General features: G+C 35.2%; 1 protein-coding gene across 2 annotated transcripts; it reads right to left on the bottom strand.

Annotated features, from left to right (window-relative positions):
* Positions 1-4,348: 4,348 nt before the first annotated feature.
* Positions 4,349-23,586, bottom strand: LOC105340555 (serine/threonine-protein kinase PLK1). 2 transcript variants are annotated; one of them, XM_034456297.2, is made up of 14 exons: positions 23,440-23,586; positions 20,583-21,068; positions 14,977-15,084; positions 11,475-11,591; positions 9,928-10,145; positions 9,713-9,808; positions 9,320-9,595; positions 6,786-6,897; positions 6,495-6,645; positions 6,307-6,381; positions 6,042-6,204; positions 5,297-5,426; positions 5,050-5,169; positions 4,349-4,902 (listed from the first exon to the last, which is right to left on the bottom strand). In XM_034456297.2, the coding sequence occupies exons 2-14, from the start codon at positions 20,811-20,813 to the stop codon at positions 4,693-4,695; spliced, it is 2,007 nt and encodes a 668-aa protein (XP_034312188.2). In that variant the 5' UTR covers positions 20,814-21,068; positions 23,440-23,586; the 3' UTR covers positions 4,349-4,692. The 2 variants fall into 2 exon arrangements, with proteins under 2 accessions (XP_034312188.2, XP_011444987.3); XM_011446685.4 differs by lacking the exon at positions 23,440-23,586 and adding an exon at positions 21,453-21,631.
* Between the last annotated feature and the right edge of the window lie 1,026 nt (positions 23,587-24,612).

The following is a 24,612-nucleotide window of genomic DNA, read 5'->3' as shown; positions in this document are numbered from 1 at the left end:
ATAATAACCAGTTGTAGGGTGATATTTGATATTCCTCCCTTCCTTCCTGACTGAATATATTTCATCACGGACGTACATGTACATATACTGAGTATATAAAATCATTGGAAATTTTCTTTTTGTTATCATGAATAAATTGCATAAAATAAACTTTTCAGTGAAATGCTGTTAATTTTGAATTTTCAAAAGCATTCTGAATATCAGCATTTACTTTCCCCCCCCCCCCCCCACAGTTTGCATATTTACAATGTGTACATTGTTGTGATTCTGGCTTCAAACTGATCGATTTACGCATGTCTCCTCTGCATGCCATATATATTTGCAAGTAAATATGATTTTATGGCTGATCTAATGTAAATATCGACCAAGAGCTTGTTTAAAAACTGCAATGTTTTCTTTGTATTTTGAATAAGCCATCAATTTAAACTATCAGTATGTTCATGGGAATGCATGTTTATGTGTACAGTTTGTGAATTGAAAGATGCTATTAAGACGATTTAAGATGCCGACCCTTGTGTGCATCTTGTGCATATATCGTCTGGTGAAAGAAAAAAAAAGATAAATAGTTTCACCTTGATTTCGACCATCTTTAAAGAATAATTATATTATAAAAGAGCTGTTGAAACGTAATCATTACTTTGAAACCAGTTCCCATGTTTCAAGGTCGTTTCAAGTCCGTATGTAAAATGCAAGGCAACGTAAGCATTATGTAAGAACTTCATGACTTTGACACAGATTTCAATGTTCAAGGTCATTTGATGGTCATAATGAAATGTGTGAAACGCAAGGTAACGTAGCCACGAAATTCGAATAACCTTCCTCTATTACTCTGTATTCCTACGCAAACAGATTTTTTTTTTACCAGGTTTCGAATTACCAGGACAGGCATTGGATTCCAAGCACTAGACAATAATGTACCCCCCATTTTTTGCACTGTGTTTGTGTTATTTTTCTCGTAAATTTTTCAATGTTGTTCATGAAATGAAATGTTTATGCAATGAAAGTAAGCATGCGTGTACGTTTTAGTTTGTTTTGGGGAAAGGGGTTTGGAAATAGCGAGCAATTTACTAGTATATTGTTCATAGTGTTTATTCACGCACAACAATGAATTTGAAGCCTCCATTGTTTTTATTTGATAATTAAAAAAAAAAAAGCATGAGAGAAATGATATAACATTTTAGTTTTAGCATAAAGAAGATGGGGGAACAAGATAGCGCAATTGCCCATTTGGTTTTGTCGTAAAAAACAATTTCAAATTTTTTTTTCCAACTAAATATACTGGATGATGTTATATTACAAGTTTACAAAAGCACAATTTCTAACAATATTCAGTTTTGAATATTTTAACAAAAGATAAGTAAAAAAAATAAATTCTAAAGTTTTGATGGTATCGAACCCACAACCTAAAAACCCTAGCTTTATAATGTTACCATATGTCTGGTGCTCTAACCACTAAGCCATTTCAGTCACAACAAACTTCAATGTTAAATGCTAAATGCAACTTCAACCACGAATTTACGGACTTGTAGTATTTCTCTGAAACGTTCAATTGTTGGGATACAAAATGACATTTTTAAAGTATAGTGGGTCATCTCTCCACGTTTTTGTTGATTTAAATCGGTTTGATTTCCGTTAAACCTTATACAGACTATGATAAAAATATGGAACCTAGACCCACTCTATAAAAGAAAAGGCATTGAAGTTCTAAAAATGACATTATTTGGAGGTTTTGACACGCATACCCCAGTTTAAATCAACCTGTTCGAAATATTTAACACATTTAAAGGTTATTAATCGATGTTATGGTAAATATACATTGTTTTCAATATTAATTTAGAAAGAAATTATGAAATTTGTTCATATTTTAATTTTATAGTATCTTATCTATCCTCATATAGGCAGTTTACACGCCTTATTCACCCATCTTCTTTTTTAAATATTTAAAACGCTATGTACTTGTGTCACTAAATCGTTTGGTTATTCATTTTATATATAAAATAATGCACTCTATGGGTACCTTATACCAAACCTCTTCATTTATAAGTTTGGAATTAACCTATTTTTTTCACAGGTCAATGGTACCTTATTTAAAATTTAACTTGCCAAAATAGTTGTTTTGATCGATTTTGTTTTTTAAATTGGCACTTGTATATATAATTTTTTCCTGTCAAATCCACTTCAACATTTAAAAAGAGAATTTATGTTCTTTGTTAATGTGTTACGCTTAACGTTATGCCTTTCAAGATATGTCGCCTAAAAATCTGCCAACACAGTATCAATTAGTACAAGTGCTTAGCTTGAATAAATCTATCAATTTTAATATGCAATCATATCTAAAGACAGAACAATATCCAACAGAATCTTTTATCAATATGATAAGGTGCTTTGGTACAGTCTTTTAAATGGAAAATCCATTATAGAACTGCTCTTTCTCAAATCTCTCCCGGAAAAAAGAAATAAAAATCCCAGTTAATTATTGCAAGACTTTTTTATTATTCAGATAAGGAAACAAACCCTTTTCAAACACAAATCACTCTTTTTAAAGAATTTCGCATTCAGTCACACACAATTATCTTACACAATGAAATGCAGTCCATACTAATATTGATATTTCCTGTTATAATGTATTGTGGGTAAAAAAAAAAAAGATGAGAATACCAAAGGCATATTGCATGGCTTTAACATATTGCATAAATATTAGATTACATGTGTTCAAAAAATAAAAATAAAATAAAGACACAACTTAAGTTGTTTTTAACGAAAGACGAAAGATTTTCGTTTCTTTAACAGAAATGAGATCTCAGCATATAAAACAGCAGTAATCTATTAATTTTGTCACAAACCTACAATGCACATATCTGCAATTGCATAGAGTTTTAATATGCTTAATGAATATTGCTACAGACGTCTAAACTGAAAAAAAATGTGACATCATCGAAACCACAAACAGGACTATCTCGAAACAAAATCAGGATCCGTGATCGGTTTAAATCATAAAGCAATGGAAGGAGGGAGAAAGAAAGAAAGACAAATATGTCCCTTTAACACACAAATATACCCATAGCGTGTTCAAGGTTTAACCGAGAGAAAAAAAAATCAACAATGTACACAAAAATCATCACAGGTGTTCAAAGAATGAAAAAAATATAAATGGCATTATCTATGCCCATTTTTTCCCAATCAAGCTTCCAATATGAGATCAATGTATGTATTGGTCCGCGAGTTTTATTATCACATGCTAATCCAATTTCAATCTAGTCTGTCCCCGGCGTTAAACGCCCAAAATGCAAAATACAAAAAATCAGATGCAATTGAAATTCTTCCTGATCGGTTTAAAACACAAATGCAGACAGAACTAGTTTACACACGTTTGGCAGGAATGCTTCTTCCAACATTTTCCAAATCTCTATTGCATATCAAGATACATGTACGTGGCCACACCTTTTTCCCAATAGTGCGTGGTCCGTAACGTGTATTTTCCCCCATGCAGCTTACAAGTATAGCACCTTGCATGTTGTTGATAACGCATGTAGTAAGGGGACGGTTATATCAAGAGTTTGAGACAAAAACGTCCTCTTATGTATTGCAATAGTAATCTCTAAACCCCCCCTCAGAGCAAAATCAAACCACTGTACAATAGATTTCTTTATTACCTAATCAAAGGGAATTTGTTGTTTTATTACAAATTAAATATTTGTGTCTATTTTGAACTGCCGGTCAATAGACTGCGATCTATTGGACTGCCGGTCAATAGACTGTGATCTATTGGACCGCCGGTCAATAGACTGTGATCTATTGGACCGGCAACGTATATCAGAACGCGTGTATGTTATAATGTTACATCCTTTCTCAGGGAATGTATATTCCTTTACATAGACGCTATTTTCAGTACTTGGTGAAACTAAATTTAATGTTATCAAAATTGAGTATCAAATAAAGCCTCATATAAGGTAAAAAGCTATCTAAAATCTAATGGGTTGAAGACTCCTCCTTTTTGTGTAAACTAATATTAAATTGAGATGTTGTAATGCATGCAACGGGTTTGGTGCAGGTAAAAGATAAAAAAAAAAATCTTAGTATATTGCATAATGGCACGAAAACCATCTGCAATAAGCATATTGTAAACCCGAAAAACTAAAAAAGCAATTAGGTAATAAAACAATTATTTAATGCTTAAACAGTCAATAGACCAGAATTTTTTTCCCTTGGTGCAGGGAACAGCTCAGTATGATCTATTGCCCTCGGCCGTTGGCCTCGGGCAATAGATCATACTGAGCTGTTCCCTGCACCTCGGGAAAAATATTCTGGTCTATTGACTGCTCAAGCATTAAATAATTGTATACTATACTATAGAAGGTTAGATTCGTTTTTAAAACTACTGTTAATCTAGGCTAATTAATTAGATATTAATTAATTATTATGCACCAATTCAGTAAGAAAATCGGTTATCTGTCTGAGATCTTTTCAATGTACAAACAAGGCACTATAAAGAGACTATAAATTGTCTATAATAATAGACACGTATAGGCACACTGTCTACACTGCATGGCTTGTATAATGCCTATATTAAGGTTTGACTGATAAATTTTCAATAAATTCTCCTTTGAAAGACAAACGGGACGTGATATTTTGATATCAGAGGCACTTTTGATATATTAATAATATATATCCAGCTGATATCAGAAAGTCGTCTTAAATATCCGCTCCCTCGATATCCACTAAGTTTTTGAGCATCGTTTTTGCGAAGACCATTCGCTGCACTATGTCCTTGCGACAGCCATCTTGGATGATTTGCATCATGCAATAGGTGTTGGCAGTTCTCTCGTGGTCAATATAGGTCACATAATAATCATTCTTCATGTAACTCATTATGATTTTGGTGTGATCATCGAAGAAATTAACCTGTAATTATCAAAAAATAAATACAAAATTACACATTGCAGGTGAGTATCTTAAAGGTACATAATAATTGAAACTTTATGCATGCCACGTGACTATTGATTCAAAGTCACGTGACTTAATGTAATTCTATATAAACCGTTGCTGTACCTGCAGGGTTCCATCACTAAGATAGAGGACAATGGCTTTGGAGGTTCTGAACCACTTCTTCAGGTAAACGTTCCCATACCAGGAATCGTCCGAGTCTTTGGAAAGCTCAACATGACCTCCCTGAGAAGTCAAAGAAATGGAATAATCATATGTACATTTTAAAGTTTTGTTCCTGAAATGGTACACTAAGTTCATTTCAGATTTTGATAAGTACGATTTAATCTAAAAAAATAAATATGGCGCTAACCTGGATAAGGTGTTCGTCCATGTAGCGGGCAAAGTACAGAAGAAGGGTGGTTTTCTTCTCCAATTCCTCCGGGACACACTCCACGGTGTATGATGACGACTTGTTTGTGACGTCAAAATACTGAACGGCCCTGTCAAAAGCAAAAATATACACTGTAAATATGGCAGTGTTGGCTATATTTTCGTAACATAAGAAACTGACATTTTAATTCTTTTATTTATTTGTTAAAAGTCAAAATTGTTGTTTTGTTCAGTTATAAAAAAGAACTTTTGGCTCATTGTCAATGAGATTCATTCTTTAACATTTTCCCATGAATTTTTTTTTTTAACGAAAACATTTCCTGTGGCATTCCATCTTCACGCCTCTTTCAATTACTTTTTTTTAAAATGTAGAATTTTTCTTATTTAGAAATGTTTCCCTTATTCACTTGCTTTCTCCATTTACCGGAAGAATTTGCATTTAAATTTCCGCCCAATATATAAATTGATAAATATTTGGAATAACACTTTGACAATAGTATTTGAATAATGTATTAACTAGAACTTAAGAAGATTTTGTTCAGGTCATCAAGTGGCCCCGAAACCCAAAACCACAGGTATTTCGTTATTAGAAACACAAAGGGTATCTATCGCAGAATGCATTGATGACAGAGCTAATAAACAAACAATGGCATTGCGGAAATAAATTTTGTAAACTCGGTAGCTATAGCCACATGATACACAAATAGTAACCATAAGGAAATTACCTTCCATCTGGTGACATCACGATTCTGGAAGTATCGTTAAACAGAACACCTATGACGTCATTGGAGAGCTGGAATCCAAAACCGTACTTGTTGGAATAATCCACCCATTTGGTCACCCAGACGATATTGGAATCCGATATGGATGAGGGATTTTCACGGACATCTGAAGTATAAACAAATGATAGTAAATGTACTCGTCATTGTTCGATATCGGGGGTTTTATAAACTGGGTGCGGGTCGGTAAAGTAGTTGATGGTCATTATACCTTTGGGCATGTGTTCCAAGCAGGTGTTCAGAACATCAAGCAGTGTGACTGCCGAACGAGGTTTCGGAGATGATTCTACAGAAAAAAGCAATGAAAAAATTATATGTTGTTTTTTTTTTTTATTAAAAAAAGACAAGGGAAAATCCGACACACTCACTGATGATCAAAAATAAATATGATTGACATACCTCTACTTGGGGGTGATTCTGAACGGTTGCCTCTCTCACCGACCATTTCTCTGACGGGAGACTTCATGGTCGGGAAAGAAGTCGGCGGAGACACCGTGATGGGGGACTTGACTGAGGGAAAGGGGGGAGGGGAAGCGATGCGCTCTGCTAGCTGTTGAAAAGAGAGATTGAAACAGTTCATTATTTTGCAAATTGCAAACATGACGATTAAACATAATTGATTATAATTATAAGTTAATAGGTGTGATAGATATTGATGTATTGGGATTCAGATCGATTTAATGATCTGACCTCAGTTGTCTGTCGTTCATGTCTGGGATCAGTCTGGATTTCGATGTTTCGGAGTGGTGACGTCACACGTTCCACAACATCCGGTTTGTCTGGGACAGCATACGACTTTGGTCTGCAAAATCAAGATTGTTGATATTGAATACTTAAAAAACCCAAAAGACAAACAAATTAAACTCTTCGTGGACGTTATGCAAGAATACTTGTAGTATATTAGGTATACAAATTTTGATTGTATGTTTTTATGTTATTAATCTTAAGTTTTTGCCGTTTTTCCCGAACGGCAATCTCAATCATTTACAACTTATAGACGTGAAGTTTAAAACGTCTGTAAAATTTTTAATGATTTGGAGGCCATGAAATGCAAATATATATTGACTTTAATGTTGGCATGATTTCGCATGGAAAGGTTTGCACTTTAACAACAGATGTGTGTTTCATTTTTCGGGTCACTCAAATGGTCACGTTTGTTTTATGGAAGCTCGAAAGACGGGATAATATCTCGTACCAATAAAAATAAGAGCTTTTCAGAAGCTCTTTACGATCAAGTAACAGCTGCGACGGAACAATTATAGCCGCAGAAATTATCTGATATTTTATGTTCAAGGTTCATCAATGTAGTTTTATCTTGGCCAGGTAAATATTGACTCTCTCATTCATGTGCTTTGAAAAACAATCGAGGTTAATTTGTCGCGACCTCGTCGACATTTTCCATGTACCCGTTTGACCAAAAGGCTTTTTCAGGTGCTGTCAGAGCATGAACAGATCAGAGTGGGTTGGAGTTGGTGCCAAACCCATCGCTCTTGAAAAATTCAAACTTATTAAATTAACAAGAGATCCGAAATATTAGACCATAGACCCAATGTGGCAAACAAAATTTTCCCCTCTGACCCCCCCCCCCCTCCCAACCAAACCACACCACACCCCAAACCCGAGGGGAATTTCTAGATCCGTGTATGCAGTTCTGACGCTTTCGATCGTTGCAATGACTTTTCCTATCTTACTTAAGGGTGTTGTTTACTCAGGGTTTGAGTTCTCGAATTCGGATTGTTATAAAGTTCAATGTCATGAGTAAAATTTGTTCTAAACACAAAAAGTATCTGTGAAATGAATTATTATTGACATAACATTCGATATTTCTACTTTATTATGGAAGTATGCCCAAACAAAAATAGACTTTCAGCCAAACAGAGGAAATTCGGACTAAATTTTGCAGATTTTGTTTTCTGCTAAAACCTTTTTGGAAGTACTCTAATATTAAAAGTTTAAGATTTTATATTTTAGTCTATATAATTTTGTATATTTTCTGGTAGTTTTACCTCATTTATTCATTAAAATAACCGTATGGCATGAATTTAAAAAATATTGAAATATGCTAAAAAACAAGAAATTCACCATATCTCAAAATTTTGATCATTGACCTCATATAAATTATATGCCAACAGAACAAGATCAATATAAGTAGTTTAATACTATAAATGTTTTTGTATTATCATCATTCAATTTTTTGTAAAACTGGATCAAAAACGGGTAGGAATTTGAAAAGTGAAAGAGGAAATTCGGACTGGAATATTTATAAAATTTGTGAAGGAAAACTTAATGCTTTGTATGTATTTAGTGTCACTGCCATTCATAAATTGTATTTCATATTCAAAAGTGTTGAGCAATTTGTATTATTTTCACAATTAAGAAAACCTCAATCATAGTGTAAAATTTTAAGTGATTTTCCTTTAATTTTCCAAAAATATACAATGGCCATTAACTAAAAAAGTAGGTCATTGACCTACTTTTTTGAAAATGAAAAATAACACTACAATAAAAGGTCTATAACACACAATAGTTGAATTTTCATTATCATCAGTGGAATTTTTTTTCATTCTGAGTAAACGTCATCCTTAAACTATGACAAAAGTCACTGGGGTGTAACCACAGAGTCAGGGCTAGAGGGATACCGGATACCATGTCTAATATATCATGTTAAAGACTACGCGACAAATTTGAAAGTACGTTTGCAGCAAATGACAAGAATGATAGTCCTGGGAACAAAAATGTTTGTGGGGTAGAGGGCAAACGTGTAAATATGCTTAACTTATCTGTTTCTAATCTTCCTAATCGGATGAACCATGTGTATAAACATGCCTTCAAATAAATGTAATGTCAGCGCTTGTTAAAATTGTCTGCATACTTTTAAATGCTTTAATTATTGCTCTCTCTTGTTCTGCAGAGCATTTCTGCAATCTTCCTGTACAAAGAAACATTTTTATCTTATTAACGTTCTTGATCGCTTGCCCACCATTATTTTTTTTTCTAAATTTTTAAACCGCCAGGAGAGGAAAAATGCAGACGCAGGGAATAATGACATTTACATTTAAATTCACCAACATTTTTATAAATTTATGTCACGATTACAGAAAAATGATGTTCAATATATAAATCATTAATGGTTTGATATAAAAGCCTTTGCTCAATAATGCCAACTTTGATGTTTCGTTAATGTTCCTGAATTTAAAAAAAAAAAATGAAATTAGCATATTAACCTGTTAAACTTGGTGTACACAGGGAATTTTGGCACGGTGGTACAGCAAGAGGACGGAAGAGTCCTAGGCAGGAGACCAGAGCTGAAGAATTCGTGGTTAGCGAGCTCGTTAAGACTTGGTCTAAGTTCGGGCTCGTGATTCAGGCACTGGCGGATAAAGTTCTGCGCGGGAACTGACATGGTTTGCGGGAGGGTATAATTGTTGTTCGCAATTCTGACGTAAGTTTCTTTTAGGGTCGAGGTTTCAAAAGGAGGTCGTCCGACTAGCAAGGCATATCTGAGGAGACAAACACAAAAAAACATTTTCATCATTATGTTTTCAAATACAGCACGATTTTTAAGTTTTATGATACGATCATTGAAAGAAATCGTGATTTGAAGTGTTTCTACTTACGCAACACATCCAATTGCCCAAACATCTGCTTCGTAACTGTGACCGCGTTTCTGCAGAACCTCTGGGGCAATGTAATTAGGAGTTCCACAAACAGTCCTTCAAGAATAAAACAATATCTTGTGTTACTAGATTTATTTTTTTAGTGTTACTCACCAGTTATCAGATACCCTATCAAACAGATTTCAGAAGTGCATTCAGGAGAACAAAAAACCTACATTTTCTTTTCGCCTTCGTATGTCATTTTTGTGGCTAATCCAAAATCTGCGATTTTGAGTTGCATCTTTTCATTCAGCAGCATGTTGCCCAGTTTCAGATCACGGTGAATGATGTTTTTGCTGTGGATATACTTGACTCCCTCCACCAGCTGATTCAGGTAGTAACGGACTTCCGGTTCCGCTAGAGTTTTTCTCTGCTTCAACATGTGAACCAGTGACTGCAAAATAATAATTATTCATCGTCAAAGAAACTGACTTATTTGGGTTTTGTGTTGAACATAAAATATCATGACTACAAATTAAGTATACATCCAAGATCACCCCTCCTTTATCAAGTCAACATTAAGAGGGATGGGTGGTCGAGGCCATTTTTAGACTACATTAATCTCCCCAATAAAAAGAGTTCTGCATAAAGCTATAGGTAAATATTAAAGTTTTTAGTGAATATTTTAGAATTTTTTTCTTTACTAGGTACATGTTATAATAGATCATGGCTAAGAATATAATTTTTGTTCAATTTTTAAGGCAGATTAATTAGGGATCAGGGAGCTTGCAGACCTCTAAAAAATTCAGAATTGATGTTCATTTGCCATTAACAACATTTCAAAAGAACCACCATGAGTTTGCAATTCCAGATATCCTATGCTCGATATTAAAAAATAAGACTGGTATCTTAAATATGCAGGACTATCAGCAAATTAAACATTGCGGGGTATTTGTTGCACCAAGATCAGTAATCTTTAATACTTCACAAGTGTTTCACCACACACAGAACATATTACAAACGATGACAATCCGGGCACAGCTTTTCAGAGAGAGATATTTAAACCTTTATCTGTAAGCTCTGCACAAAGCATTGACTGTTATGTTGAGACAATATGTGATATTGAACAACTGACTGCATTTTTAAATCTTTATTCCAGAATGCGCAACAAGATGAAAAAAATAACAAACTGTGAACTTCCCATAACTACTGAACTCTGAGGAGATTTTTTTTTTGTTCGTATTTTTTATTATACTTCGTATTAAATATATACCGCGTATGAAATAAACCTTACAAGAGATAGATGGGTCCCTTTCTTAATATACAATTATTTCTCGGTACAATGAATATATATCGTCTGCGTATATTATTAACAATGCCGATTATAATCTTCGGTACGCCTTTACAACGACAAGGATTATAGAAAAGAGAGTAATATAAATTTTGAAGGTCTTTGTTGAAATATGAAGGGCATGTAATTAGGATAGAGAGGGGAGCTATTGTTTGCTGAGCACAGCGAGTTTATTGCCATCTTTATCCCACTTCCGAACAACGTTTCTAACTTAAAAAAAAGTGTTTATCATTTTATAGATGATAATATTGTAGTTATTTATTAAAGTGTGTTCTTATGGGATGAAGAGGACGTTGTTTGTGTAGGGGCCCTGAGAACACAGACATTTTTATTTAATATTGCTGAAGCAGAAAAAAGGGACACGGCTAATGACAGGATAGAAGAGGGTTCCACTAATGACAGGGTGGGACGTGATGATGTTGCATTCTATACCTTTCTACTGCAATTCTCCAACACAATGTACACATTGTCTTCGTCCTCAAAGTAACTGTGAAAGCCCACAACGTGATCATTCGACAGGTCCCTCTGCAAATCGACTTCTCTGGCAATCTGCAAGACAAAGAATAAAAAAGTTCAATCATACCATCTTCCCCATGACCCCCCTTCTAGAGGCACTTTGTGTTACAATGTTTTGCACACAAAAACCCTCTTATAGAATTCGAAGCAAAGTTGTAATTATACAAATGAAAGGTCTCTTTGTTAATTTGCTTCTCGAGGACAAAGTAATGAGACAAAGTAAATTTAGCATACACGTTTTGCAAGTCGCCATAATCTTAAGGTAGAAACGTGTTTTGTTCCAATGGGTTCTATTTTAAGTAGAACTGAATATCTTGTTCTTCATCTGTCAAAATCACTATTGCTTATGAGGTGTTTTTTTTGCCTATTGTAAACATGGTGATTCGTCGGGGAGGTAGAGCTTTATTTGTTCTTTTTTTTTTTATTCTTCGCCATTGTAATACTTCATTGCAGACGACATAACACCGAAGTTCAACAGAGAACGGATAAACGGCGTAAATCAACTCTAAGGTGTTTTTTGTTCGACAAATTTTGTTTTAAAGACCTACAATACTGACTTTCCGGGTACACAGGTCCATATTAAATGACTTCGGGACAAAAAAAACCCCGAGAGCCTGCCATTACTACCGACCTGCTAAGTATAAAGATCAAAATTGATTGGACCACAATAAAGAAATTCGAGAGCAACCGTTAAGAGAAGAAGTAAATTGATGGATTTTGTTTAACTTCAGGGGCAGTAAAATTCTCTTTAAAACCTCCAATTTTCTGTACTAATGGTCAGCAAAATTTTGTCGAAACGTTATGTTAATGAACGCGCCTAGCAATAAAAGATAGCTTAAAACAGCTAATAAACACGGATTTTACCGACCGAGATGAAAAAAAAAATTAATTTCCCATAGCTCAGAAGTAGGTTATTCTACCTTAATGGGGACCAAGGGAGTAGAGATTTGGGGTCTGTAATGGTAGTTTTCTGTACAATGTAGAGCGGTCATCATTACAGATACAAATCGTTATTACCGTTTTATGCGGTTATTATTGAATAATGATATGTGTCTTACAGCAGACTAAATAACATTTCCATGTAGAACATGCGTGGACAGGGTCCATAAAAGACGCGATATTCTGTAAACATAGCCGGCCTACTCGTATACATTCCAAGTGGGTTAAAGATTTTTTTTGTTGCATTATACATGGTCAATCAATAATGTCTCAAAAAGTCCATAAGAGAGATGAATTAAATAATAGTATTTAAAGTGATTACCAGATTAGTAAGTTTTAAGGCGGCTTGTATTACACTTTTATTTGCAAATCCTTTTATATGTAATTAGTATACAAAAATGGGATGGGGGGGGGGGTCGATCGATAGCAATGTAAGCAATATTAGGTCTAACCCTCTATCTCGTGTATCTACCGAAAGGCATGTTACCAACAATTGCATGGGAAAAAAAAGACTACATTTGATGGGCATCAAAGAAACCCTGTGTGACTGTATTATGTCTAACAGCCATTAATTATTCAGAGTATTGGGTCTAACGTTCGTGTGCGACTTGTACAGAACAGGTATAAAAGTAGCCATAAAATCAACCTGATAAAAGTCAAAATGTAAATAAATGACCACTGGACATGCATGTGTATATCAATAAAACATGAGGAAGGGGGGTTAGTGTAGTCAAAACAAACTCGCATTACTTTATTGTGAATGAATTGTAAATTTAAAACCATCCTCTCCCATTGTCTTTTTGTTGAAGATTTTTATGGTGCCTTGCAAATCATCTGCAAAACTTTGGCGAGGAACCAAAATGTTTAAGAAGAAGTAAAAAAAACCCTTTATATGTGTCTATATAGGGGTAGAAGAATCACTTGTAACAGTTTTTCCTGCAGTGTTTACGTTTGACAGTTTTTTGTTTGTTGACATCGACCGGGGTAGTAGCCCCAGAAATCAAGTTGTCGTCTGTTACTTTTAAACTGATGAATTATCGGGGTGACCCGAGGTGGTAGACACCCCGCTGTTTGCTCAATAGCGGGCACCTCGCGCTCCAAGGAGGATTGATAATGGTTTTCCCCCTGTACAAATATCATCGTTAAGAGAAGAAAAAGAAAAAGAAGTCTTCACGAACGGCAGGCCGATAAAATGAGAATACGGGTACACACAACACAAGAGAAGACCCTAATCACTTTTTCGGGGTGGGTTGGACTTCCGGGCGAATCAGGGTGACTCATTTTAAAACTTTCAATCAATATTTTCAAAGGATTCGGGCTTTGTTTGTCCGATTCATTCAAGTTGGTTTTGGGATTTCAATGAAATCTCCGGCTCTTCAGTCCACTGTGTTCCCGAGAGTACCCTTTCTATTTCATTCATTTTATTTGATTAACACAGTTACCCAACATTTCTGAGCATGTCTGAAGTAGCTAATTCAGCATTCATTTGGAGGGGGTGTTTTTGCTTTCGTCTTAAAAACATGCTACTCAATAATGGTCCCCGTGTTACATTTGAATTACGCCTCGCTTTTAATTCTTTTATTCAATTTTACAATTACACAGATTTCCTCAAGAGGTGAAACCAGCTAGAGTTGTTTCATTCATAAAATAAAAAAAAAATCCCAAGAACTTTTAGAATTCTTTTTATTTTCCCGTGAAGCATTACGTTTTAGCATTTCATGTCTGCAAAATAAGCTATAAAAACGAAGTCTTTCTTTTGTTCTCTTTTCATTCCTTTATCCAATTTTACAATTGCAGGTTCCTTCAAGAGCCGAAACCAATAACCTACTCATTCACCAATGAGCCAAAAAACCTCTTCGAACCGTCAGATTTTTATATTTTTATTTTATGAATCATTACTCTTTGATTTCTTCTCCCCCCCCCCCTTTTTTTGTGGCATTAAATGCATTTTTTTAGGAAAGAAATCTTATCAAAGCACCATGGCCTTGGACATATGTATTGCGCTATTCCACTCCTAGCTAGATAGGACTGATAAAATCATTACGTTTCTTCTGTTACCCTCCCTCGTAAATTTCTCCAGGAAATGAACTTTCCCGATTACTACGACAGATGGAAATATGAAATATTGCATCTTCTGGATAAGTCAATTGAGATAGGGAGGAAAAGCTGCCGATCATCTTGGTAACTGGAATTAATATACACCCCTCCCCCCCCCAAAAAAAAAATAATCGCGGCCCGTTTATCTGCAGATTTACTGCAAGTGTATTTAGGTCATTTTCGAACGATAATAAAAAATCTGTGCACTTTCAACACAGTAAAATTCAAATTTGTTTTCAATGGTTTTGCATGGTATGCAATTGATATGAATAAATTTTATAGTACGTTATCAGAAAATATTCAAGATTCAAAAGCATGTGCTAGACTGCATGTATTCTGGGTTGTGCTGAATAGGGCTGGACATTAAAGTCAAGATGCATACCTTTTGTCTCTGATGAGGTTTAGTGAGTCGCTGCTTTGAAATGATCTTTCCAGCGTACACTTTATTGGTATTCAAATCCAGAAGTTCGTAGCATTTTGCAAAACCACCCTGTAAAGACAATAAAGCAACAATACTAAATAACTGTTGTCTAGCTTGCATATACACTTTATTGGTATTCAAATCCAGAAGTTCGTAGCATTTTGCAAAACCACCCTGTAAAGACAATAAAGCAACAATACTTTATAATTGTCGTCTAGCTTGCATCTCTCTCTCTCTCTCTCTCTCTCTCTCTCTCTCTCTCTCTCTCTCTCTCTCTCTCTCTCTCTCTCTCAGATGTGATATACTGTATCAGATAAATTAATCAAATTATATGCTCTGATTGATAGTAAGATGCTGGAAAACAATTAAAGGAAAAAAGCACTATCAAGTGACAAAACTATCTACCCTTTAGCAATGTCGTCGCGGAAATCATTTAAAATCTTACGCATTCCTCAATTTTTTTATCAGCATCTACAAATAACAGATCCGTTTTGGGTGTCTTTTTTTTTTAATTCAAGACTGAGACAATTTTGCCATTGATTGTTAAAATTCCTACAAAAATCTCAGCCCTCCCAAAAAAATCAATCACAGACAACAGATGTACGATTCATCAAAACATTCTTGTCATTCAATAGCAAGACCCTGGTCCTCGTCAAAACTTGCAGGTGTCCCTACTCAAATGTTCATAGTGTTGCATGCTGGATATAAAAAAAAATATACCTCTGTCACAAAACATTCAGACAAGAAGAAAACAAAGGCTACCTATTGTTGTCCCAACAACCTCCTTAATTTGCTCCCGAGTTATGTGTGCACCGATATGTAAAATGATTAAGTGAAGGAAATTCGAAACGGTCTTTATCTTGATATTCATTACAGATTTTTTTATTTTACTTATATATATCGTTTCCTGAATCGCATGAAAATATCTGACGAAGGCTCTTTTTATACATGTATGTATAGTATTGTTTTCAAGAGGGAAAAGATGACTGTTCGGCTTAATCATAGGAAGAAAAAAAATGACGAAAAATGCCACGAAAGCATGGAATGCACTTATATCGGAGAGTCAATCTTGCCAGTCCGTTCTTAATGAACTTAAAAGACCATGTAAATTGTTTCTGTTCCTCGGTTTCCCTTTGTTTTTCCAGTTGATTATGTTCGCGTGACATTCTTAAAGATATTCCAAAATACAATAAGGATACCGAAGTCGGATGGGCCACCCGTAAGCAATAAACAAATCCCTGGGGATGCATGCATGCTCGACAATGCTCAGATGGAACACACCGATGATTAGTCCATACTTTTGTCAAAGTCAGCTGATTTTGTCAGCACTCTAATTAAAAGGTCTGGGAGCATTCATTAAGGGTTTTTTTTTCGATAAGTCATCGGTTTAGAATTTTTTTTATTCGAAACATTTCCCGGGACTGCGAACATGCTGCTGCAAGCGTACGTTTCACGGATCATAAAGATGGAGCTGAACGTCAAGAGATACGGAGAGTTTGGGTTTATCATATAAATACCATAAAGCTAATATTTTGGGAAGAACTCCTAGATCAGTGGTACATGTTTATATATTTGATATATAAAACCAGATAAGCCAACGTCGTGATACACGGATAACTCATCATAGAAGATAGGATCAAAATTTTGCAAAATCTCAGGGGGCTTCTGAGTAAGCCGTATCTGAAACTGAATAAGCCCCCCCCCTTCTCTCTCTCTCTCTCTCTCTCTCTCTCTCTCTCTTCTCTTTCGCGAAAACAAAGAAGGTCAAAAAGTCAGTGATAGGTAAAATCGTTGTTTTTTTTTCCATTACTTATGCAGGAATGTTGAGGTGACATTATTGTCAAGGCCTTTTCTCCCCAGGTAGCAAAGCAATCGATACTATTTATAGCACTGATGAAATTCGCACCATCAAAGGAAATAAAGACCCCCAAAAAAGGCTTGAAAACAAAACGCACATAATTGCAACAAATACGAGCAAAAGCATCACCTAAAAAATCAATTTTTTCGCTTTTATTCTATTTCTGCGTAAACAAACTTTTAAAAACGTTCTAGGTACATAAGCTTTTCTCTTTCACTGGTTAAGAGGTTTACATTTAAAACGCGAGTATTTCTGTTTGATCGCGGTGATCTGTTTTTTTCCCATGGCCAGGTAGGGGTTTAGACTTTGGATTAATGTCTATATTATACATGTATGTATATATCGACTGTGGTCTATTATGAAGATATGCCAAGAATGTGTATGACTCAAATTTCAAACAAACTTGTCTACCACATAGATTTAATCACACGAGTCCATTTTCCGTGGGTGTTAAACCCCACTTCATCAATATCCCCCCCAAATTATGGGCGAGGAATAGTAAATCAAGATTCAAAGGAATATATAAAGCCATTGGTTTTTATCCATTAATGCGTTTCAATAATTTAAAATATAAGGTATCTGTTCTTTGAAGTTGTTTTTATTTATGAATTTCCTTTAAGCTCTGTGCATAAGCATAATCTTGGCGCGTCACGTATCGCTTCATACGGGGAGTGTATAGTATCTGTCATTTTATGAATGAACCAAATCTCCTTCATGCTTGTCTTGTCCCAGTATGTGTAAGGTACACACTGTTTGTTCGTTAGGAAGAAAACTTTGTCCTCTGGCTGCGAATTGTTGTAAAATTCCAGATGAATATATCTTATAAAATACGATTAAAAACTGAAAACGAAACAACTTCTAGGCATACGGTACGGGCGTCCTACTTTCAAGGGAAAAAGAGAGAGGGGGTGTTCGAAATTTGTAAAACAAATTCAAGTTTACAAAGCACGGCTGCTTTTCTCCTTCGCTATGACAACACGTCCTTGAGCACCCTGCTTTGATTTCGTAAGTGTATAAATTATAAGCAGCTGAGTTTCATTTAGATTTATATTTTAAAAAACATTCTCACGACCCCGCGTTCCTAGGAGACATAAAACATTTGTATATTTATTATGCAGTATGTTTGAAGGGCCTCGGTACCTCAAAAAATCAGGCAAATGTCGGAAGAAAACTGGTCGTGTCTTGTGACAATTTTTCTTTTCAAGATGCGTCTTCCTGCGGTTTTTGGCATTTCAATTACAAGAGTTTTTCATGCCCATTTCTCTATAGTTGTGCCATTAGAGATATTTGGGATCCCTTTATTTCCATGCGGTATTTTAAAAATGACTTTATAGCAAAAAAAATAATTAATCATATTACCTATGTAAATATACATTGGATATCTGATGTCACTTATTCAGGGACAATAAAAACCACGGAAGTGTACGTAAATGCTAACCAATAATTTGTCTTTGATGGCTTTATGAATGAAAGAACCAATGACTGTATTAGGGGATCGGGGTCAACTGGCACCTGAATAGGTCCGCTGACTCAACCCCTTCTTTTCCATTGCATGCCACATCAAGCAGCCAAAATATCAAATTAATAATTCGATACGTTTTCATGTTGGTTTTGATTTCAGTTTAATGGTTGTAAGCTTTTAGCAAATGAAGTTTTCTTTCAACACCCAAATCGACTTCTCTGTCGGAACATTCAATATTTTTTTTCTGGTTGTACGTTTTACGAGTTTCGATTCCAATCAGTGGTAATTCATACAGATAATGTTGTAGAAATTATTTATCTTCGTCATTTCAGGTTAATTGCTTGAAAAAAAAACTCTCTTCGCGGACCAAGGATGATAGGGTGAAAGTCGAAAATGAGTTTTGTCTATATTTTATGGCACCGCTTAAAGGTATTTTTATATCCGCGACTGCTCTCTAGACTCAGTAAAAACTTAGTGTTTAATTGCAATATCAAAGAACTTCTCGACTCCTAAATGAACCCGTGTAAACTTTCAACAAATTGCTGAAGATTTCGATGAAATCCATCTCCTTTTAACTTGTTACATCTCTATGGGGTTTTATTTTGGGCTAATAGCTCTATCCAAAGTAGATTTATAAACATGTAAGTTAGTACATCCCCAAGGCTTCTTGTATATAGATATTCACAACACAGCCCCTTAGGACACCGACGGTTTTGTAAGGTATCTTAAGGCCATGGTGGCGAGTCTGTGTAATTTGTTATGAGAACAAAAACAAGCTAAGGTGACAAATTCGTCAGATTTGGTAGGAATATAAATCGATTCTTAGTTCACAAAAGAAAGAGAGGCATAGAAAAGAGAAAAAATAAAAATGAAATTACGCTCCATCCTAAGTTCTTAGATAAATATTAAAATTCAGAAGTGTCAAAAAGACAAAGGAAAACGCGTGTTAAGTATTGAAGCGATTTCTTCTCTCAGTGTAAGCTTGATCTCTCCCTAGAGCAACAAGTGGACAATATTTAAAGCGACTTAACAATGGAATTTACTTATTACTTCTTTATTCTTCATATTTTCTTTCTCTTTTCTTTGTTATACTAGAAGAATTTTGAGCCGGTCCATTGTCCCACTTGACTTACTCTTTGGCTTCTTTATCCCTTTGTAATAAAAAAAAAGTTTTTAATATACATTTTTGCCACGAGCTAAGTTTATACCGAATTCTTTGTCAGATGATGCGTATTTCTCCATTATTTCAATTAGTATTATCATAATCACATTAGTGGGCCCTGGGTCTTTCTAAACTTTCTTGCTGACATTGCATGGTTAAAAAAAAAAAACCAACAAACCCAACTTTTGCTCTTGACTATGCGTTTAAATCGATGATCTAGTTTTGACAAGGCCTTATCAACAGGGTTAAACAAATTTTGAAGAAACCACTTTTTTGAGGTCTTATATCCGGTGCATTTATCGTTATGAGGGCGCCCCTAGAAGTGAAAAATGGATTTAAACAAAACTGTCTATGCAGAGATGCACGTGTGATATCAATATTTTGTCTTGGAAAAAAAAGATTCGAGATAAGCTGTGAAATATGGGGATTCTTTCTTTTTCATTCAGATACATAGTTTACTTCGGTACACAGTATTTAAGTGTTATCAAACTTTGATACAAAAACAGTTTAGATTTTTATTGTCTTTTTTTTTTATTTTAGTTTAGCAGGAAAGTTTAATATAATTGATATACATGTCGGTGCAAGGCTTTCAGATCCCAGAGATAGGGAAAAAAACCGTAGAGTGTCTGTTCCCAGAAGGGCGAAAGTTCGACCCAACTCGCTCCCTAATTCTGATAAGACGTAATCTTTGTCTTGCACAAGGTTTGATACAAGGTTGTAAAACTTGGTTGCCGTTTTACCGTGTGTCCTCATTAAAAATTGAACATTTTTGTTGGTTGTTGTAGTTTTAAAAAACGTTTTTATGTCTATTGCTTTCTAAAGCATTTACATAGCGAATCAATTATTTTAAAGAGCAGTGTCTAGATTTGCTTGACTTGAAAATCCCAGACTGAAATAAACTTATTTTTTATCCCCATCTCTCTCTCTCTTTCTCTCTCTCTCTCTCTCTCTCTATATATATATATATATATTTACAGATTGTCTGGTGTCTCGAGATCAGTTGTTAATGTAAAGGATATACTCAACAACAGTCAACACACGGTTCTCCAAATCAATATAATTCAGGGGAATATCAATCGACTCACCTTCCCGAGCAGTCGGCCCCTGATGTAGGTTGTGTCTGACGTTGGGTCGTACACAATGTAGTTGGGATCAAAGTTGTTGATGTTGACTTTGGTGTTGGCATCGTCAATTTTGACCCTCCCGTGTACGACGAACGGGGAGGGGGCTCGTGCCTCCTTCATTTGCTGTAGATGGGGGTAGGTGAAAGCTGTGGGAATCTGAGAAAACTTCGGGGGTAGTATATCCACCGACATTGGCGACGTCTCCTTTTTTGTCGTCTGCTTCCACCCCGCTACCTTATTTTCATTCTCTGGACACACCGGAACAAAATTGGAATTTTTGTTTGGGAAATTCCAACTCTGAAGTCCAAGCTAGTTGGCACACTGTAATATTTTCACACGGTTTAAATCGTTGTCAAAAATCTACTTCTGGATTTATATATGCGAGGAAAAAATCCAACTGACAGACCGAATCGGCGGCAGCTGCGACAGTTCACAATCAAATCACCACTGAAAAAAAGAGATCAGAACTCCTATCAATACCCACATATGTTTCAGACTTGCCACTACTCAGCTCTTCAAATTGCAGCGCCTTGGTGAGATTTGAACTTTGATGGAGTTATCTCAAATCTCCCTCAGTTCAACTGAGATTAAAAAAAAGCAACACGTATACAACATATAGAGAGAGGAAGAAAAAAAAACACCCCCTGACAGGGGTCCGTGGGGCATTGACTGTGTAGTACAGATTTGTAACACAGTGAGAAATTCACAGAGATCTCGTGCCCGACAAAGAGCTCTATATTAACCGTTATGGCATGAATCATTTACCTTGCTGAGGTGTTGTTCGGCTTTTAAAAGAGATATAGACCCAATAAAGTGTATTATTTTTCTTACCTGTCTGTATCATAGAAGTTTTAAGTCCATTCCTATAGCGTGACTTATGAATACTCGAGTATATACTACTAAACGAAGTACTAACACAATGTGCTGTTCACACACATCCGTCCCATTTGACTTTCATTTCCAAAATAACAATCGGATTTGCGAAACAGGTCAGCCAGGTTTACTATAGTCCACTTGAGCGCTGTCATGCGAGAAGAGGTAATGATATCTAAAATTAGTACCTCACCTGTGTCTGGAAACGCCCCCTTTTCCAGGTAAAATTTATCTGTGCAATTGCAATTACGAGTTTTTGCATCAAATGCAGCCTGATATAAGATACAACTTAAGTATATGATTTCGTTAGATGAAAAATTCTGCAGAAGATATTGATTTTTTGCCGTTGTGTTGTCATTGTGTTTACAATAGCCTACTTCGTGAGATTCCGTACCCAGACATATTTTCCATATAAGGAAATTTTCGCCACCGAACGTTAAATACGTACACGCCTATTCTACATTATCATGCATATAGATACAAGATATTACACAGGTGTAAAAATAGACCCGACTATTTTCGAAGGATGACAACATAAAGAAAATGTCTCTTGTATCTTTTTTTTCTGTTATAAATTCATAATAAACTTACGATTATGTAAGCCTTATTTTCTTTGTTTACCTGAGTATTTTTAGCCTGTCACAGTTATAATTTTCGTGTCTCTTTATCTTGTTGATGACATAATTGATATCTATAGCCTCTGGTCTTCGGTAATTAAGCTATTATTAAGCACATTTCATGATTAATTTTCTTTGTGTTAATCATTGTTTCAGTTGAAAAATTCAGTTTCACAAAAAGGGAGAATTTCACCATCCTTGTCAATGAATAATTTCGAGCGGTATTATTTACAGTAACCTATCAAATTGACTTATTTTTAGAAAATCTTTTAACCTGCATAAGAAACCAATGTTAATTATTCAAGGGAAGGAAAAAATTAGGGAAAATATCTTTTCTTATTTCCTGTTCGATGTGGAAGACAACGCAACTATCTTCTTCCTTAATAGTCTAGAAGAAATATTTGGAAGTAATTCGAGGATTTTTTTTTGGGGGGGTGGGGGGGGGGGGTGGGGGGGTGGGGGTGTTGTAATGAAGTTTAAACTATTTATCACAATAGATTGACTTTATCTATTCCTAAATAGTTTATAAGAAATATTTAGTAGTGATAATAATTTAAAAGTTTTTTTGTTTTGGTGGTGGTTGGGGGGGGGGGGGGTTGTTGCATTCCTCTATAACAACTTAACAAGCTAATCCAAGCTTTGTATAATATCATATCCATCTAGCCTTGCTTTGCTGTATGGCGGACCGTGATTTGAGCATGCCCAGTCTTTTTGATCACCTGCTTACCTGTCAATACGACCTCATTGATTTGATTGATTGGCAACACTTATGAAATTCTTTTACCTGTCGTTATATACCTTTATCCAATGTGAACAACTATGACACACTGTTACGCCAGCTTTTTCTTTCATATGCTATGACACCAAGAGAAGTCTCATCACAAACATGGGGGAATGAATACGCCAAACATGCAGTTTACAGCGCGTGCTGCCAGAACGCAGAGGATTATAGAAAATCGCGTACAATACTTTATATATTAATTAACAACTAATATTACAAGTACATTTGTATAAATACTTTTAAATTTATGTATAATTCATATTATCCTATCGGAAAAAAATGGAATGGTTTACTATACCCCCCCCCCCCGATACAAAGTGAAAGTACTTTAATTAAAACATATTTGATATTGTTCAAGACCTGTTACAAACTGTGCAACATAGAGGCAATAAAACAGAATGTTGTTTGCAAACATATTTCTATATGCATGACGTATGTTTAAAATTTTGAAATCAAATAAAAAAATGTAAGAAAACCACTTATAAGACACCTGGCAGAGCGCATGCATGCAGAGTTGCACGTGATATATTTGTATGTGTATACTTACTGTTTGATGCAATTTACAGTTGTAAATCAACTCCAGCCAGACATGGCCAGAAGACAGCGGAAATATGTTAATAATAGCGTATAAGTACACGCAAGTCCGGTCCGCTCGCGCGTGATTTAGCGCGTGTCCTGGCCCCAAGATCCCCTCTGAATCACAGAAAATCCGCCATCCTTATCCCTGAGGGGGAAGAGATCGCTTTACACACACACACAAAGAAAATTAATAGGGATCAACTTTTCAAAGTCGTATTACTCAACGTTCCAGCTCCTTACGTGAAGTAAGCACTTTGCTACATTGTATATGGTTGAAATGCGAAATCAGAAAGTCATTGTTATTATAAACCGATATCTAATTCTCTATTCCACCAACGTGCCAATTATTTTTCCTTTCTCACGTTAGTCATTGAGGTAGAGAGATGACCGAAAATAAAATGACCACACAAAACTTAACTTTTTGGCATAGGGTCTGAGAAAGTAATAATTTTACAAATTGTACAAGTATACAAAGTGAATCATTCAATATATGTACTTACAAGTCCGTATCAGAAATGATTTATCTGGAAGTGAGATTTTCTATTTTGCTAAAATATGCTAAATATATTTTGGAATTTTTAGAGGTTTAAGAGGATAAAACCCTGTCACGTGTGTGTAGTACTTTTTCAGCAGATTCCTGATTAAGAGAACACTAATCCATACGATAATAAATTAGAACAGGGATTATTCCAAAATAAACACCCCGTAGATAACAACTACATCTATTTACAGCCGATATTTACAAATATAATTTCCTCTGCATCATCGCATGCATACAATTTCCGCACCCATCAATACTTTCATCCATACCAATCTTGAGTCTTTTGAAAACTAAAGTAGCATTCAATATCTTCAAGATTAAATCCATTTTCCATCCGTTGACATTTAAAATTCATATAAAAGTTTGTACAAATCTATCGTTTTTCAATATGAAATTAAAAAGCCCAATTTGTTTTAAAAGGGAAATAAAATTGGGCCATTTTTGGTATCTCTTCCATTTATCAGTTTATCTCCTGTGTAATTTCTATCTTCGGCCGTAACAGAGGTGCATTTGATTGAAACTCCTCTATTTATTTCTTGATTTGAAGTCATTATCCTACGTCAAACACACTCAGATTTGGGAGTCCAATTTCGTGTTCAG

The sequence above is a fragment of the Magallana gigas genome, chromosome 7, assembly GCF_963853765.1.
Source record: "Magallana gigas chromosome 7, xbMagGiga1.1, whole genome shotgun sequence".
In the NCBI taxonomy this organism is placed as follows: Eukaryota; Metazoa; Mollusca; class Bivalvia; order Ostreida; family Ostreidae; genus Magallana; species Magallana gigas.
The sequence above is the reverse complement of the archived record's forward strand: the minus strand, read 5'-3'. Positions and strand labels throughout refer to the sequence as shown.

Coding starts and splice junctions, on each gene's coding strand:
- LOC105340555 (XM_034456297.2), bottom strand. CDS start 20,813: ATGTCGGTGGATATACTACCCCCGAAGTTTTCTCAGATTCCCACAGCT. Junction 11,592..14,976: donor AACCTCATCAGAGACAAAAG/GTATGCATCTTG, acceptor TTTGTCTTGCAG/ATTGCCAGAGAAGTCGATTT. Junction 6,382..6,494: donor AGAATCACCCCCAAGTAGAG/GTATGTCAATCA, acceptor TTTTTTCTGTAG/AATCATCTCCGAAACCTCGT.